We start from the raw sequence: 19863 nt of genomic DNA, 5'->3' as shown, positions 1-19863 counted from the left end.
CCTGCCTGGCAGCAGCCTTCTCCCCACCTTCACCGACCTCTGCCTAAACACGGATGCAGGAGCCCATGTACGGGAGACATATGACAGCAGCACAGCTAGCCAGCATGCTGCAAGGTCGTCTTCCAGTAAGATGAGTTCCTTCTGCCAAGGCTGTCCAAGAAGCTTTTTCTTTGAATATGTAATCAGTGCTGATTCTCAGAAGGGTGTCTATGGAAGAGTTTAAAGCATATTAAGACACTGTGCTAAATTAGTAACTCGACAGTTCTTTCACAGCAGGAGATAATCTGAAAAGGATTGTAAGGGCATGACAAATCGATGAGTTTTTAAGAACAACTATATTCAAGAAAAGGGATGGGTAAGCTTATGAATATGAAGAAGCACGTGTTCCACTCAGCGAAGTGGAGACCCTGGGAGGGGCCATCAGACCTTGCTGCCATTTATTCACAGGCACAACGCTCACAGAAATACTCCAGGAATAGCATCAAGGGTGAGAGCGCAGATTCCAAAACCCAACAAGCAACTGCCATGCGCTCCCCAGCTCTGCCACCTACAAGCCTCAGACCCTGGCTAGTCCCCTCCCTGCGCCTCGCTATGCCTTACCTATAAAATGGGATAATAGCAGCACTTCTCTTGCTATGTGGTTCTGAAACTGAGGTCATGGTGGGAGAACACAAGACTGGCACCTGGTTTACAGCGCCGGCTTTCTGTTAGCCATGATGACGGGAGCTGCTGGGAGGTGGCACAGCTCCTCTCAGACGTTGGCTGTGTTTCTCCCTCCACGTGCGGACACGGGTTAGGTGCCCAGGCTCTGGAGTCGGGTGTCTTCAGATTCAGGCTCTGCCATGGAGCCGCTCCTAACTTGTAGCCTGTCATTCAAACTCTTTGAATTTCCATTTTCTTCTCTTTTCTCCTCAGAGGAGAAAAATATCTACCACATAGGGTTCTTCTGGGTTAATCAATTAAATAAAATAATTAGGGAGCCTGGGTGGCTTGGTCGGTTAAGCGTCTGCCTTCGGCTTGGGCCATAAATCCCAGGGTCCTGGGATCGAGCCCCATGTTGGGCTCCCTACTCAGCAGAGAGCCTGCTTCTCCCTCTCCCTCTGCAGCAGCCCCTGCTCCTGCTCTCTCTCTCAAATAATAAAATCTGCAAAAATAAATAGTAATCATAACAAAACAAATACAGAGTTTCAGGAAAAAATTTAATAATTAGACTAAGGTTGCCACATTTGTCTTTAGAGTAGTGATTACACATAGTTAAAGATTATATGGTTTAGGCTTTCATATTTTTATAAACACTAGTGATAAATGACTCTAATCCAGAAGTTCTCAGTCTAAAATATAAATCCGTACTGTTGATAAAGCCCATTTGCTTTTGTTCTGGGAATGGTTTCTAACAAGCCATTACTTCCCTATAACCTTTAATACTTACAAAGATCTTGACGTTATTTAACCTTCTCCAGAGTAATTGACATCTGCCAGGCAGAGAAGGCCTTACTGTCTCACCTGACATTAAGAATTCTGCCCTCGTCTCCAAAGTGACATCTGGTCCAAGGCTGCAGGGTTCTCAGCTTGAGGTTCATGGATGGGATTCAGTGGGTCCTTGAGTCTCCTGAAACCACACCTATAAATTGTGCGTGTGCCTATGTGTATTTTTATGGGAAGAAGATCCGTCACTTTCATCAATGTTCTAAGATCTGTTGCTTTCACTGACAGACCTATTTAGTCCTGGTGTAAAATTAAAAGTTACTTTTGGCCAGTGTGAATATGGGGAAAGCTGCTGTCCCATCTATCTATTATTCTAATGTTACAGCAGCTCGGGGTCATTGACACCGGGATGACTAAGTATTTATTACTCAACTGAATATCAGAGTGGACATGAAATAGATTCAGATTCATTAACAACACTGTGAAGAACACGTTATGCCAACGAAAAGCGCCCTGCTCTGTCAGTACAATCAGTTTCTTGCTAGTTCAGCTTTCTCTCTCTCTCTTTTTTAATTGCATGGCACTTTTCAAACCAGAACACGTAAGGGGAGGGAGAAAGAATTTATTGCAACAATTTAAATATTATTTTACTGTCAAAAAATGCTATTACTTATGTGGAACCTAGCCAGTCTTACTTTCCAATATACACATGGCTGATGGCTTCCAAGTCTTTATCATAACCACTTTACCATTTGCAGGAATTATGTACTGAATACCTGGTGCATGGTGCTATACTTTTTTTAAAGATTTTTTTTATTTATTTGAGAGAGAGAGAGCACAAGCAGGGGGAGGAGCAAAGGCAGAAGGAGAAGCAGACTCCCTGCTGAGCAGGGAGCCTGATGCGGGTCTGGATCCCAGGACCCCGGGATCACAACCTCAGCCGAAGGCAGATACTTAATTGACGGAGCCACCCAGACGCCCCTGCACGGTGCTATACTAAGCAGATTAAACTTTGCTATATTAGTAAGACTGAAAATATACAATATATATTCTACATATGGCTTCCACTGTAATTGCCTATAAACTGCGTATGTTGACTGACATGAAGCATCTCTCTGTAGAATAAACACATTTAACTATTTGTATTAGCCAAATGTTCCTCTCATTATAGCATTGCCACGTTTTCAGCCAAAAATATATTTCAGCAGTTCCTCATAACAAAAGCATTTCATTTATCCATATAAAGGAGAAGTGGTTTTAAATGAACCATTTCAGAATTTAAAACTTGTTACAGTCATTTACAAGTTTTTTTTTCAGTGCATGATTATAAAAACTACAAAAAGCTCAATTTTTGCTAAAAAGAAAAAAAACTTTATAAAGGTGGTAAAGGGTTTGAGCCAGGGAGGTAGACAGGGTACAGTATGAGACCTGCTAGTTGCCAGGGATTCTCCTGGCCAGTTTATGCATAGTACCCTATTCCTCTTAATTCATAGGATAGCTATTCCTGTCCCCATTTTAAAAGCACAAAGATTAGCACTCAGGTTTGGATCGTCTACCCATTATGTGGCAGAGATTACAATTGAACCCAGACCCACCTGACTCCATCCTGTACTTACACTTTGGCTCTCAGCTGAGTGTGTTTCACTCTGCCAAAAGCATGGGAAACCCTGCTTTGTTAATTACGTTACCTGGTTATTCTGTATACAGCTGGTGGCACTCATTAATTTCTTCATTTTGTGCAGTGCTTTTTTTGTGTAATAGCAGATGGCAGGACTTGGAGAAATAACAAAGGTTAAATCTGAGGAAGGACAATCACTGTTCTCTCACAACAAGAAAATAGCAGTGCCTGCTGAGAGTGGTGCTTGTCAGTGAAAATGCCAGTGAAAATTAAATTGGAAAGTAAATTCTTGACCTTTCAAAACTGAACCCATCTTTTTCACCAAGAGGAATTATTCCATGCTTTTAGCTCCTGAACGTTTCAAAAATGAAGTCCAGTATACCCTTTATTTTCTCATTTTATTTTTTTTAAAGATTTTATTTATTTATTTGACAGAGACAGCCAGTGAGAGAGAGAACACAAGCAGGGGGTGTGGGAGAGGAAGAAACAGGCTCATAGCCGAGGAGCCTGATGTGGGGCTCGATCCCATAACGCCGGGATCACGCCCTGAGCCAAAGGCAGATGCTGAACCGCTGTGCCACCCAGGCACGCCTGTTTTCTCATTTTAAAGACACTATTTATGGCCTGATAACCATATTGACTTAAAAGTACTTTTTTTTTTTTTTAATTTGGGAGAGTGTGAAAGAGCGAGAGCAGGGGGTGCAGCAGAGGGAGAGGGAGAAACAGGCTCTCCACTGAGCAGGGAGCCCGATGCGGGACTTGATCCCAGGACCCTCGGATCATGATCTGAGCCGCAGGCAGATGCTTAACCAAATGAGCCACCCAGGAATCCTGATTTAAAAGTAATTTATAAACAAACCGTAAGTGCTAAAGCAGAGGAGTAAAATTATAATACATTTCAGGATCCCAGACAGTTCCATATACAGCCTTCGTTGAACTTTCCTTTTTGTTTATAGTTTCCTAATCTTGGGGTGTTGAATTTCTTTCTTTTCCCAGCCCTACTGAATACAATTGGCAAAACAGTATATATTTAAGGTGTAGAACGTGGTGATTTGGAATACATATACATTGTGAAAAGAGTACCATGGTCAAGTTAACACATTCATCACCTAACATGGTTACCTTGTATGTATGTGTGGTGAGAACACTTACAATTTACTTTCTCAGCAAATTTCAGGTGTATAATACAGTATTATTAACTATAGGACTATGCTGTGTATTGGATCCCCAGGACTTATTCATCTTATAAGTGAAAGTTTGTACCATTTGGCTAACATCTCCCCCATTCCTCCCACTCCCAGGCCCTGGCAACCACCATTCCACTCTGCTTCTATGAGTTAGACTTTTTTAGATTCCATATATGAGTAAGATCATACAGTGTATACCTGAGAAAGCCCTTTCTAAGGATATATGCAGAGATAAATCCTTGAGGGGAAAAAAGAGAAATGTGACAAAATAAAAGCTATAAACTTCTCTACATAAAAAAATAAAAGTTTCACCTTAAGCAAAAGTAAATGGCAAATATTAAACTGAAAAAAGTATTAACAGTATATGACAACTAATACACTCATTATGTAAGAAGGTCTTCCAAATTAATGTTTAAAGTGGCGAATAGAGAAAAAATTACATAATAAACAAATGAAAAAGAAGGAATACAAATGGCTAATAAATTTATTAAAATATTTTCAACGCCAATTAGCCTACTTCTGTCCTTTGAACACACCCAGCTCATTTCTGCTTCTAGAACTGTACACTGTATCTTCCAGCAGGGGGCACCCTTACCATCAGTCTCCATTTGGCTGCCGCCTCCTTATCACCTCCCAGGAAGGTGCTCCCTTAGATCAACCCAAAACTATCCCTCCCTCTATTCATTCTCTATCATATCATCATATTTTGCTTTCTCCATAAATATTACTCTCTAATTTTATTTATTTGTTAGCTTGTTTATACATTAGTTATTATTTTCCCCTGATGACGGGCCTTATCTCTCATTCTACCATTGTATCACTCACACCTTCAAGAGTTGCCCAGCATAGAATAGGCATTCATTAATTATTTGTTCAGTTAATGAACCAGTGAGTAGCTATTCAATAGAAAAGTAGAAGGAATCTTTATTCCAAAGGTTCTAAGCACGAGTGCAAATGTAGGGACAAGCAAGATGACACCATGATGATCATGAGAATGAAGCCAAACTGACTAAACAGAATATTGTAATTGATTAGCTAGGAGAAATGGGACCGAGGAGGTATAGAAGAATGAGAAATTGACACAATCGATAACAGATTTGCTTGTCCTCAAGAATGAGACAAAAGCAGTTTCTGGGCAAGAAAAAGCCATGGTAAAGACAATCCTGTCGACATCCCTTTGCAGCATGGATATATTGGGAAATCACTAGGAGACAGTTTTGGAAAATCTAAGCACATTATGAAGGGCCTGGTTTTAAGAAACAGCCATAAAAAAGGAAAGAATTAATTTAGAAGATATTACGGAGAAATATTTATGGTATATTATGATCTATTGATTATGATTGTGGGAGGAAGGTCAGTGGGGAGTCAAATCTAAATTAATCCAAAATAAGTATGAAAAAGCTTGATGTGTTCTAGAATGTCCAAGACACCTAATATGCTAAACAGTAAGTTAAAAGCGTTAGCTGAATTTTATGGAAACTTGTGGAGAAAAAATGTGTAATGTGCTCGTGCCCATGGAAGTACTAAGGACAAAACCTGAGGCTTGGGGCACCACCATCATAAAGCAATATATGTTTGAATTAGCTTAACCCATTGTGATTGCTACTTCTTTACAATTTTTAATGAAACTTTTAGGTTTGCTTTACAACTTATGCATTCTAGTTCGCTCTATAACCAAGTTTAATTATTCAAAAGAACAAACTTACCTCACTTTCTCTAAAGAAATGTGGTCAATCTTCAGGTCACCTATGAGATGTTTCTGTTATCTTTTAATGTGATAATAAATAAACTGATAGTAATAGAGAATGTGATAATAAACAATGGGAAGTGACAGTAAGAAAGCAGAGAAAATTGAAGGCCCAGGTAGAAAATTCACTCCAACTTGTCATTATCCCATATGGAAAAAAGAGCCTAACTGTTCCCATTTAAAAGCCACAAGTGTTTACCTTGGAAAATACAGTGTCAAGTGTAGATAGACACTTAGAACTATTTGCAGATGATTTTGATTAATATAGAAAACTGTCTTGATCTGTGGTGATAAAAGTACTACCGTACACTGGCACAGAGGTCGGAAGCTACCAGAGCATTTTTGCATACATTATTTCCATTGCTCCTAATCACATCTTCCTAAAATAGTCAAGGCAGACATCCTAGCCCCAATTTAATGGATGGGGAACTAGGCCCCAGAGATTACAAGTGAATCAAGAGGAGAAACCAGCACCGTAAAAGTAGTACAGCAGCCCCCAAATCAAATCTTCTAGTTCCTGCATCAAAACTCTCTCCAGAACCTAAATAACAAGAAATGAATTTAAAAGCAGCGAATAATATAGATAAGGTAACAAAAGTGTTAAGTATCTCTTTAGCTCCAGGATGTAATCTGTTCATTTATTCTTAATTTTTTTTAATGAAGTTGTCTTCAATTGACATTTCATTTTTTCTCCAAATTGGAAGTAACTCGCCTCATAACACAGACCCTGGGGGTTTCCTCAGTTCCTGTGTGGGTGGGAAGCTGTATCTCCTGGTCCAACATGAGAGCCTTGACTTGCGTAACAAATAGCCTTGATTAATCACGTACGAGGGGAATGACACCTCGGACAAGTTTCTTTACGGGATTCTAAAATGTTTCTCATCAAAATTGGGACCAATGTTTGGGATCTTCTTATTAAAATAACAACAAAATATTTACCATATTAACTACATGTGAAGCACTACCGTACAGTCAGAAGTAGTGAGTATTATAGCTAATGACTTATTAAAAGTACAGCTCCCTGAATTTAAAAGAGGTGAATTTCATGGTATGTAAATTATACCTCAATAAAGCTGTTTAAAAATATTAAGGTTCCCCTTCACGGACATTCAGCTCTAGTAGCAGGAGTTTATGGAGAATCTGACTTCTTTCGGTAAGTTTTGTAATTCTGCTCTAATATCAATAATACGAACCGCATTTCTAAAGAAGATGTTTTCTTGTAATACACTGTTCAATGGTGTTTAAGACATCTTCCTGTATCCCAGGCTTTTAACTTTACATGGCTCCACGCTTTTGTTTTTTACCTGAAGCAGAGTATTATTCAGTTGAATTTCTAGGTAACAGTATAGACAGATCAAAGCTAAGGTTTGGCCTTTTTCTGAAAAATAACTAACACACATAATAAAATATTTTTTAAGTGCTCAAGAGGCAAGTCCCCACCCAGAAGCATAATTTCACGGTGTTTGGAACAAATTTTAAATGCAAAATCTCAAACGTGGTCAGAGTGTCGTAACAATGCATAGCTGAATGGTATACATTTTTTTTTTAAGAACTCAAAATGCTCCCTTTGGTTCTCTGCCTCACAGCTGGGAGTAGGAGGCATCGTGGACAGATAAGGGGAAGTCTTGCGCCAAGTAAGGTGGGAGGTCGGGCTTGATAAGGCGGGGACTCCGGGGCTCCGTAAACGGCTGCAAGCCCTGCTTTCCTGCTCCAAGTATGTCAGCGTGCACAGACGTAGGGGTGTGCTAACGCAGTGTCTCAGAGGAGGGCATAACAAGGCGGAGTTCATGGAAGGCCTGCATGCTCCTGGGATGAGCTCTGAGGCAAGAGAGAAGCGGTAAAGCTATTTCTGCTGTTAGTCGGCAGCCAAGGCTAAAAGAAGAGACTTGTTTAGTTGTAACTTATCCATATATGTACATGTGTTTTGTGCAACATGTTTTTCAGCAGATTTTGCTTCATTTAAATTGCATTTTGCTTGACCTTTGTTAAAAACAACACAGCAGGCCCAAAATGGAGTTGCTTATGCTCAGACCTGCATCACCAAACCGACACTTGACTTCGTTACAGTTTAGGCTGTCCCAGAAGTGGAATCTGAAACCAGTCCATCAGGAACCCCCTGATGAGCATGACGTAGATAATCTGCCTGACAGACCCCTGCGATCCCCTGAAGGAAGGAGACGGTGCCATAACCGGCCTGCTTTTCTGCTGGTGTAACTTCCTTGTTCCCACTGCCTTCTGCCGGGAAAAGTCTTTCATCTGGTGCAGCTCCTCGGAGCTCCTTTCTCTCTGCTGGGCTGGAGGCTGCCCGGTTCAAATCAATCTTTGCTCAAATAAACTCAAAATGTTTAATATGCCTCAGTTTCTTCTAATACCTCGAAGTCATATTCTGACGATGACGGAGGGTCATATGAGGCATGTTCCTTTAAGAAAAGCACAGTGTAGGAAAACCGAAACTTAAAAAACCACCAAAATGTAAAAGTGAGCTGCACAGACAGTAAGTACAGTAGGAGTTCAGAGCGAATGTGGCTGTAAGAGATGAAAGGCACCCGAGATTTACACTAAGTTTGTAAGTGAGACTTATTTACAACATAAATCTATCGGTGAGCACAGAATCTCGCTGAGCCTGGGTTTCCTGATTATTTTTTGGCTCCCAGATGTCTGAGAATCAGGTGAAATCTAAAAATCATTTCCTCTGAAAAATAAACATGCTTAGGACACAAAAATTTGCATAAAATTTTGGAGGTTTCCAAACTCTATAGTGCCCAGTCATAGACCCTCTAGGGTCCCCCAAACTCTCCAAATTAAGAATTCTTTGTCCATTTTGTCTTCTGATTTCACCCAGCAGTGTTTAGTGCAGTCTACCTCTGCGGGATGGTGCAATCGTTTGCCAACTAGTACCCAGCTCCCTAAACTCCCCTCCCTCTGAGTCTTGCTAAAAATTCTCTCCTCTTTCCTGCTCAAAATGTTCCTTAGTCTTTCAAAGCCAGGGCAGCAAAACGTGAGTTCTATCTTCTGTTGTTCGAGGTGTGACAGGGCCAGCTGTCACCCTGTCTGCTCCTATTGTGCTTTTCCTCCTGCCCAGAAATCCAAAGAATTGTACAGCTCTCCCCAGCCCCTCGAGAAACACCCCCTCTCCAAGCAGCCAGCGGGTGTAGCCAGCTGGATAACTCACTACCTTCCATTTGGTTTTCTTCCTTCCCCTCACTTTGCTCTTCTCTCACTCCTGCTTGCTAGGCAGAGTACCCCTTCATTTTGGTGGAATTGCTTTTTGACTCTGTTTTCTAGGGATTCCAAGTTAAGGCTAATACTTTTTCTTACCTATGAGATTAAGAAAAAGTTCAAAAATGTGTCTAATCTAATGGTGAGGCTGTAGGGAAGCAGACGCTGGCGTTACTAGAGCAAACACTGTTTGTTTAAACACAAGATGTGAGTCACTCGGTATCTGATTGGTAAAGCTAGAGAACGTTTATACAACAGAGGACATGGCTATAAAAATCTTTATATGTTGCTACGTTGCAGTGGAGTGACCCTCAGGATACAGTAAGTGAAAAAAGTAGGGTAAAGAAGCATGCAAGAAAAGGGAATAATAGATATAGACAAAATAGATATTAATACATACATACAGATATGTGTATTACATATACACATACACATGTGCCCATGTTTTTCTAAGAAAAAAAAGACAGAGGCAGATTACGGAAAAAAATATGAATGGTCACCTATAGAATGAGGAAGAGAACAAGAAGTGTTTATTTGGAACTAGGTCAGATTTTTACCTGGAAAATTAAAAAAAAAAAAAAAGGAGGAATTCTTAAGCATTCAAAGAAAATAAGGAAATAAATGAGTCTTAACTGTATTTCAAGTTGGTAGCATAACTTAGGAGAGATTTAGTTCAACTGATGATAAGTTGACTATACACTGGGTTATATCATAAGGACAAAAAGAACCATAAAGATATTTTATAATACATCCTATAGTCTTCATATTAGTGGTAGCATTGGTATTATTTTGAAACTACAGATAAAGATAAAAATAGCTAGATAGCAAGATAGCTTGATGGGTGGATGAATGAATAGATAGATATAAACCAAGGGAGTAATTATGTTAATATTTCTCATCAGGAACCAAGATTTTCAGCATAAGAGAAAAGAGATTTAGACATAAAATCAAAAAAAGTAAAAATCTGCTCACTTTTAATTTGAACTAGAAATAACATATGAATTCATGGCTTAATTTTCTCCTTCTAAACTACTTATTTCTTTTTTTTCTAAAGATTTTATTTATTTATTTACTTATTTATTTATTTGACAGAGGGAGAGACAGTGAGAGAGGGGACACAAGCAGGGGGAGTGGGAGAGGGAGAAGCAGGCGCCCAGCGGAGCAGGGAGCCTGATGCGGGGCTCAATCCCAGGACCCTGGGATCATGACCTGAGCCTAAGGCAGACACTTAATGACTGAGCCACCCAGGCACCCCCTAAAGTACTTATTTCCTAGCCATGTCCACTAAAGAAATCTAGAAACAACAGTAACTCCGTAGGAATTAAAACTCTAGTACCAAAATCGTTATCTCTAAATAGCATTTTCCACAAAAAAATAAACCAGGACTTCTAAAAAAAAAATAAAAATAAATAAACCAGGACTTCTTGTATAATTGGACGTTCAGCTCTGGGGTAGGAAACGTATAATATGATCCTGGAGCATATTGTGCCTGAAAGCAGGAGAGTCATCAGAGACTACTAGGGAGATTTTAAAAGAAGACAGAAGCCAACTTTAAGACTCCCACTGGCCAAAGATAGGACCATTTCAGAATCCCAGAGAATAATGTCTGTAATGGATTTAAACATGCCAATATATAAAATACACATGGTTGTAATGATACTCCATACACATATTCCACCAAGGGATTACAAAAACTTGTCACCTATGCAAATTGCTAGTGTACCATTCATTATTCTGAAATCTGACTAAGGGAAAGATGGATAGGTTCAATCTTCCTTTCCAATGAAGAGTATAGTAACTGGCCTCCAAGTGGCCCTCCTAAGAGACACATCCTTCTGCAGTCCCTTCCCACACTGAATAGGGCTGACCCTATAAATAATAAGATAGTCTGTAAATGACAACTTGTGACTTCAAAGCTAGCAAAAAGTCATTAGCACTTATTCCTTCCTTAAATTGTGAGATTTAAGGATTAAATGATTCTATCCACTGGGCGCTTTTTTTTTTTTTTAAGATTTTATTTATTTATTTGACAGAGATAGAGACAGCCAGCGAGAGAGGGAACACAAGCAGGGGGAGTGGGAGAGGAAGAAGCAGGCTCATAACAGAGGAGCCTGATGTGGAGCTCGATCCCATAACGCCGGGATCACGCCCTGAGCCGAAGGCAGACGCTTAACCGCTGTGCCACCCAGGCGCCCCACTGGGCGCTTTTAATAATGGTCAGGCTCTATTTTCTATAGTCCTTCTGGTGGTTGTACAGACAACAAATTTGCAGGTGGCAATCCTGAAAGCAGAGGAACCTATTATGAGTCCATAATAACAATAAATGATTATTATTGCCTTGAACCATTAAGGTCTGGAGTAATTTATTATGTGGCAATAGGTAACTAATACTAAGTAATAGTAGCTAGCCAGATAATTGAGGAGAAGTCGTTCTTATTACAACGGAGCTGATAGGGGCACCTGGGTGGCTCAGTTGGTTAAGCATCTGCTTTCAGCTCAGTTCGTGATCCCAGGGTCCTGCTCAGCGGGGAGCCTGCTTCTCCCTTCCCCTCTGCCTGCAGCTCCCCCTGCTTGTGCTCTCTCTCCCCCTGTCAAATAAATAAATAAAATCTTTTTAAAAAAGAACTGAGCCAATTTAAATGCAGGATAAATAATAGAAATTAGAAATATCACCATTTTATAACCATCAGGGAAAATAACGGCTGCTTGAATCATTTAATGAAAGGTTGATAGAAAACTGTATAATGGTTGGATCAAGCTAACACCACTTGAACCAACTGGCCAGTCATAAGTAAATGTGGAGCAAGCATGACCTGCCTCCTGGGTTGCCCGTACCTACACAGTACCGCCTCTAACACAGTGAAAAACCTGAGCATGAATCTGATCAAGCCTCTACGTCCACAAGACTCTGAAAAATCAGGGCAATAGACGAAAACAAATTAAATGATATTATAAGGGTGTAAACAACCAAATCTAGAATATGGTAAATTCTACTGGACAAACAATACAAAAAGAATATGGATGGAAAGAAATGCAGAGGGAGAATTTTTATCTGGGTAACAAGCCATAAGACACATACTCTGCAGATTCTTCTGGAACTTATTTGGATCCTGATAACTGTCAAAAAAAAAAAAACCCAACAAAGAAACTTTCTTTGAGATAATCATAGTTTACTGGACACAAAAATTATATGATCATGAAGCATTAATGTTATTTTTGTTGGTTATGATACTAATATTTGATTGCGGTTTTTTTTTAAGTTCATTACCTGTTAGTGATATATACTGAAGTATTTACAGATAAATGGGATTTACTTCAAACCATTTTTGCCAAAAAAGAAAAAGAGTAGACAAAGAAACAAATGAAACTAAAGAGCTAAAAATCATTTGAAACTGGTTAAAGAGGTTGATTAATACTATTTTTTTCTACTTTTGTATATATTTGAATTAAAGAACAATAGTACATATAATATACATTTTGTATAATTTGTAAAATTCATAGAGTATAAAATAAAGTATAGCATGATTCTACCACTTATAGATAACTACTTTTAAAATGTGGGGGTATTTTATTCCAGTTTTTCCTCACCTTCCGTTCTTAGCTGCCAAAACTCTGCAAAGCCATTATTTGATGCCGCCTGTGGAAAATGTGTTTGAACGACGTAAATTCCAAAAGAAGTTCGTGCTTTCTGTTCCTTTATTAAAGTAGCGAGAAAATAACAGTCAGAAGTAAGACTTCAGTGTTGATTTTAGCAAGCCTCCCTATTACTGTGGTTTAAGGGGAATATCTTTTCTCTCCTGCTTTTTGTGTAGCTCAGGTGTCAGTGGCTTTCTCCCAGACCCTGAGAGCTACATACACTGTGAAGGTCCAAAGATGTTTCCAAGGTTAATGCAGATTCCAGGAGGGCTGGGTAATCTCTCAAAACCTTCTCTGGTTCCATGCCTCCCTTCTACCCATACAGACTCTACTCCATACAGTGTATGCCTAAAAGTGGCAACTTATTTGATTTCTACTAAATTAACAAAACCATTCATGCTTCTTATAGATCCGTTGGTTTATACTGGTGCAGCGGGAAGGGGTGCATTGCAGCTACAGAAGGGAACTGTTTATATTATGGCCACCTAAACAACTTTCGACTTGTGTTTTGGTCATCCCACCCCCGCAGAATAAATACATGGCCGCTCCACTTCGCTTAATCTTTGTCTTCTTGTCATTGCTTCATTTTGCTCCAACTGACTCTCCCGGTTGGAACAAACCAAATTTCGCGTCTGGCCCCAGGCAGAGCAATTCAGCTGTCTTCTCTTGGTAGTCCAGGCTCATGCTCACGTTAGTGCTCCGAGGGCCCACCATCTACTCCAAGAAGCTCGTGAAATAGTTTCCCAAAGACAATTCCCTCACTAAGAGAAGTTGAGTCCACTGTTAACATAAACAATGTTTCGGCCCTGACACGTGGAGGACAGAACCACTAGGACTGGGGCCCACAGACAACTGCCAGCGCTTTTATTAGCAGGTAAAGAGTAGCTTCTTCTCATCCTTCTACGCTCCGTGAGGGGTCGTCAAAGAGTTTGGTGAGTGATGTCACCAGCGAAGAAGGGAGGGCTGGGGGAAACTCAGCAGGTGGCACGGGTATGGCAGCCCTTCCCTGCAAGCATGGTCAGTCCTGGTCACACTCCACGGTACAGTGAGGGTCGTTGTTTGAGTGCCTGTTTGCATATTTTTCAAAGGCTCGAATCTTGAGCATGTCATTTGATATCCAGTAAATTTTGGCAGATAAAATGATATCCGTCATATCACACTTACTTTATTCTCCCAACTTATTACTGAAATGGAAATAAATCATAAAGGAAAGCAAACCAACATAGAATGAAGCCATTCAGTACAACAGATGGTCTAAGGAGGAGATTCCGGTATGTCTCTCTTTTCCCTCGAATAGCAGAGAAGTAAGTTGTATATGCAGAAGTGGGGCCCATTAAGCTATGTGACCATCTATTGCTAAATAACATGCATGAATTCCATTATTCACATGAGTTTATTATCACATGCCATAGATTTCATTTTAAGTACTGTATCTGTGGTTTTGCTTATGCACAGAAAACCCATAAATCTGTAACCATAACTTTCTTACAGATCCAGCTCAAGGTAAATTTTCTCCAAAGACTTTTTCTTTTTTTTTTTTAAATTTTGTTTTTAAGTAATCTCTACACCCAACATGGGGCTCAAACTCACAACCCCGAGATCAAGAGTCACATGCTCTACCGACTGAGTCAGCCAGGCGCCCCCCTCCAAGAACTTTTTCTTTCTGTACTCATCTCACAATGATGATTCTAATAATTTGCCCTCATCAGCCTCAGCATATATAAAAGACTCTCTCTTATGCAAAGTATTAAGAACCTATGTGCTGAACTGAAAAAGGTGGTTGGGGGTTATATTTCTCTAAATCTCTGTTTTTTGACTGCACATTGAAAACTAATAATTGCATTTACCTCAGAGGGTTACTATGCCTATCAAATGAGTTACTAGCTACAAACTACTTAACACAGTGCCTGGCACTAAAATGAGGCCCTAATAAACTTTGAATAGTATATTTTACATTTATCATCTATATTTCATACGAATAATTTGTTGTAAATAAATTATCATAAAACCCTTGGGAGGCGACAGCATGTTTTCTGCTTCGTACACACCCTGGTAACAATGAAGAGGGGTGCACCGTATTTCTCCTTTGCTGAATATTTAGTAAGCAAGTGAATGATGTGTAAGTGATATTCAGATACAGAATATTAAATCTTCCATCATCTCATTTTCAGTTAACTTTTATATGTCAACGTTCACCCTAAACTTCAGAAGTCTTAGAATTGCCTAACTACAAGAAAATTAAATTCTTCGTGTTGAATATCTCTTACAACAAGAAAATATTAATCCATAGATGTTTCTGAACTATAAAATTGGCAATAAAGCCCAGTTTATCTGCAATTTAGAAATTTAAATCAGTTTCATTCTAAATGCACAGATGTAAAATAATTAACTATATTAGTAAAATACTCCAATACTCAACTCTCGATTGCCATCATGACCAGCTGTTACTCATATTTCTCAAGCGCCTAACACTTTCTTCTGTGTTAGCATCTCTCCATGTGTAGAGACAGAAGAACCCACAAACTATTCTTGATGTATTAACAAGTGAGGATCGCTAACCTTCTCGGAATGGACTTGAGAAAACAGGTCCATGTATGATGTCAGTGATTCCTCAGGACTGTTTGCATATTCTTGGCTTATACAATAGGTGCTTCAGCCATTTGTCTGCTGTTCTACTTAATCACAAATCTGTCTTGGGTCCTCGCTTCTTATCAAGTTGAAGGGCCATGTCACTAGATGCTTAAAGGAAAAAAGCCCTTTTATCACCTGCTGTCACCTCCAACTCAGTGTCGCTAAAAGAAGATTTTTGTTTCCATTGAACTACATTCTCCAGATGTCCCTATTCCCAATCATGGCACCACATCCTTTCAGTCATTTAATTTTGAAACCCCAAAGATTTCCATAGATTGAGAGACATAGAGCAGCAGTTAAATGCGTGGACTCCCTCAGCCACAAATCGCCATGCAATTTGCTAAACTTCTCTGTTCCTCAGGTTCCTCCTCTGCAAAATGAGGATGATAATAGTATCCTCCTAATAGGATCGTAAGGAGGATTAAATGAATTAATACACTGAAAGTGCTAAGGAGAATGCCTGCACACGGTAAGCCTCGGTGAATGTTTGCTGCTACTATACTCTTTCATCTTCCAAACCCACGTTTACCAGATGTTTGTGGCATCTGCTTCCACCGCTCCATCCTCGAAGCCATTTCCCTGCCCAGGCCTCTGCATCCATCCACTTCCCTGTGCCCCGGCCATGACTCATTCATTTACTTATTTATTTATTCCCCAGATGTTCAGAGAAAAATTACCATATTCCAGGAACTGGTTTAGGCCCTGGGACTACAAAAGAGGGCAAAACAGACCTGATCTCTGCCCCCATGCAATTAATGATCTAGTGCAGGGGTCAGCACACTGTGGCCTGTGGGCCACATCTGATCCATCACCTGGTTTTGTAGGTAAAGTTGTGTTGGGGTACAGCCGCTCCCGTGCACTGTGGATTGTCTGCGGCTGCTTTCGGCAGTTGGCGGGGTTGTGGCGACAGAGTCCGCATGGCCACAAAGCAAACTGCGTACTGCCGAAGTTTGCCAGCCCCTGTTCTAATGGTAAAAATAGTCCACGGCCATACCACCTGAATGCCCGCAATCTCGTCTAATGGTAAAATTATAGTAAGATCTGGGGCGCCTGGGTGCCTCCGTCAGTCAGGTGTCTGACTTCTTGATTTCGGCTCAGTTCATTATCTCAGGACTGAGGGACCAGCCCCATGTCGGGCTCCGCGCTCAGCGGGGAGTCTGCTTGGGATTCTCTCACCCCCTCCCCCCACTCTCTCTCTCTCTAAGCGAATAAATATAATCTTTTAAAAAAAAATAGTAAGATCCCACTAAAGTTGAACTTACATCACTAGAGAGTTTATTGTTACACCGTGGGGCTATCCTATACGTACCAAATTAATATTTTTAAAATATGCCTCCTCAGTCACGTCGTTCCCCATGTTGAACTCTCTTGGGGCACCTGGCTGGCTCCATGAGTAGAGCCTGTGGCTTTTGATTTTGGGGTTGTGAGTTCGAGCCCCACACTGGATGTAGAGATTAATTAGAAATTTAAAAAAAAAATCTTTGAAAAAAGTTGAACTATCTCAGCCTGTTATTCAAAGCCCTTGAGCTCAAAGCTCCTCTTCCAGCTTAATCTTCCACTGCCCTTTCCTCTCGAGGCACTCATTCCTGTAGGCAAATCTCACTTCAGAAGCCTTCCCTGAACTCACGAAAGTTGCTTAGGTGTCCTTCCCACGGGCTCCCCTAGTATTCATCTTAGCGATCGTCCCATGTATTTAAGTGGTCTGCTTATGGGGCACCGGGGTGGCTCAAGTCAGTAAAGCGTCTGCCTTCGGCTCGAGTAGTGACCAGGGTCCGGGGGTGGAGTCCCGAATCCGGCTCCTTGCTCAGCCGGGAGCCTGCTTCTCCCTCTCCCGCTGCTGCTCCCCCTGCTTGTGCTCTCTCTCTCTCTTTCTCTGTCAAACAAATAAATATTTAAATTGTCTACTAACTAATCTGATCTTCTCAGGAAGAGCAACTCCTTGAAGCCAAAGAATGGGACCTTACGTGCTGCGGAATGCTCAGTGCTAAGCAGGTGGCAGGCACTTAGCTTGTAAAAACTGATGGTAACAAACATTCTTTAAATGAGTGAATGTCTACCTCTCTTTCGGTTTTTTTTTCTTGCTTTTTCCACTCTATGGACACCCACCTCACACACATGCCTCTCTAAAACCGATTTTTCCTCAAGGAAAGTAGTAAATATGGGATTAAAAGAAGAAATGTTAATGAATTAATTTCAAGGTTTAGAAAAATATTGTCATCCAAAGTGGAGAATAAAGAATAAAGATTTGAGACTTTTTATTATCTGCCTTTCACAGGGTGCTAAAGAAGCCAGGGAAGGACCAGAAAGAAAAATTTGATCTTGCATAAAATCATTATGATGAAAACATCTCTTAAAATATAATGTGAGAAAGCAGTATATGGTATTTGAGTATAATTTTTTAAATCTTCAAACGTAAAGCTAATTGCTTCAGACCTAGAAATTCTGAGAAGAACCATATGCACATTTATTTTAAGATTTATTTTTCAAATAAGTTTATAACATCTGTATTATGCTTAGTGCGGTTTAAGCTTTATTTAATATAAAAATAAATATTTTACCATTGTCATGTTGGTCTATAAAGCAATGAGATTTTGTGCTTAGCTTTTTTCAAGTTGATAAAAATGACCCACTAGATGGCGCAATCATCATTAAAAAGTAACGATATTAAGAGTTTTGTTTTTATATAAAAATTCTTATACCTTTATTTCTTTTATGAAATTGGTAAGATTGTCTATTTTGGGTTCAAGTTTTTTTATTTTAGAATTAATTTGAAAAGAAATCTGTCAATTTGAACAGGAGGAGAAAAGCAAATTTATTTTTTTAAAAAATACCATTTACAGGAAAACAGCCAAAAAGGTATTTAGTGCCTATCATGCCTTCCCTATGTCAGAAGGCAGTTGGAAAGGCACCTTGTGCCAGCCCGGGAAGGCTCTGCACACACTCTGCATTCCTGAAGTCTAAACTCCATTGTACAAAACACCACTTGAAACGTGTATCAAAACCATCCAGCCAAAGCAGATTTTCAAATCTGAAAGTCCACAGATACATTTAGAAGGATGCACACAGTGGAATGCCTGTGCTGACCTGGGTCCCCGCGGGAGGACAGCAGTGCCCCACGTGAGGCATCCCTGCGCAGGGGCCATCCTGGGGAAGGCCGCAGGAAAAGACTGTGAGCCAGAAGACGGTCTATTTTTGTAGAAAAGGTCTTTACATATTTCATGTTTTCTATGCTCTTCAAACAATAACTCGAGTCAATATGTGATTTTGTAGCAGATTAAGTCTGTATTTTATTACTTTCCATTCTGGAGAACCTTATGCAACTTTTCAAACTTTTTTTGCAGAAATACTAACTTAGATACAATCATCATATAAATTTTCTTTCATCAGGACTCCCCTAAACACCCTATTTAATGAAATGGCAATATCTTCAGACACTGTTGTCTGCCTTTTTACCATTCTACATGTGTACCTAGGCCTCTAAGTTCCAAATAGGCAAGAGTTTTTGTTTTGAATACCCCCAGCACCAAAGCCTCACAGCACATTATTGAACGTGTGGTGGTAATGTTAATTCTGTCCCAAGTTACTCCCCTGCTGGTTTTTGGATCTGGCAGCACTTCTCTGTGCCACTCGGTTCCTCAGCATATGCAGCCCATGGTGCTTTACTCCAGCATCCCTCACCTCCGCCGAGGCCAGAGCTCACTCCTTACACATCTTCTGCCCATCCTTTATGACCTATGACAGTGATGCACACATGGTAAATACTAAAAAAAAAAAAAAAAATTAAGTTGATAAAATAAATTTTGGTGAGGCATAAATATGATTAGACTGCCAAATAATATAGGAAAATATAGGAGCTTAAAATGAATTTGTTTCTGGTAAATATTATAGGCAAACACTAAATCATTTTATTTGAAGAAATAATTATTGGGTCAATAAAGAACAAGAAGCCTATACAATATTTCATATTTTTGAGTATATACACATCTATTATTTTAGGAGCCTTCTCATTCACAGGTGATGGAAATGTAAATTGGTACAATTATTATGGAGGGCAGGTTGGACTATGTGTCCAAAGCCTAGAAGTCACGATGATATTTAAATTTATCCAAAGGAAGTGATCAAGATGTGCACAAAGATTTAACTATAAGATGGGGTGCCTGGGTGGCACAGCGGTTAAGCGTCTGCCTTCGGCTCAGGGCGTGATCCCGGCGTTGTGGGATCGAGCCCCACATCAGGCTTCTCTGCTATGAGCCTGCTTCTTCCTCTCCCACTCCCCCTGCTTGTGTTCCCTCCCTCGCTGGCTGTCTCTATCTCTGTCAAATAAATAAATAAATAAATAAAAATCTTTTAAATAAATAAAGATTTGACTATAAGAGTTTTACCACTGCTGTTTGTAGACA

The 19863-nt window shown here is 40.0% G+C and overlaps 1 protein-coding gene across 1 annotated transcript in view; it reads left to right on the top strand.

The window, feature by feature from the left end:
- EYS (eyes shut homolog) overlaps nt 1–19863 on the top strand; it is a 1484071-nt gene that overhangs the window by 1426775 nt on the left and 37433 nt on the right. The window contains 1 exon segment of the mRNA XM_034648271.1: nt 12774–12900. Coding sequence (XP_034504162.1) covers nt 12774–12900 — 127 coding nt within the window.

This window comes from Ailuropoda melanoleuca, chromosome 19, assembly GCF_002007445.2.
Source record: "Ailuropoda melanoleuca isolate Jingjing chromosome 19, ASM200744v2, whole genome shotgun sequence".
In the NCBI taxonomy this organism is placed as follows: Eukaryota; Metazoa; Chordata; class Mammalia; order Carnivora; family Ursidae; genus Ailuropoda; species Ailuropoda melanoleuca.
This window is presented reverse-complemented; position numbering and strand designations above follow the sequence as displayed.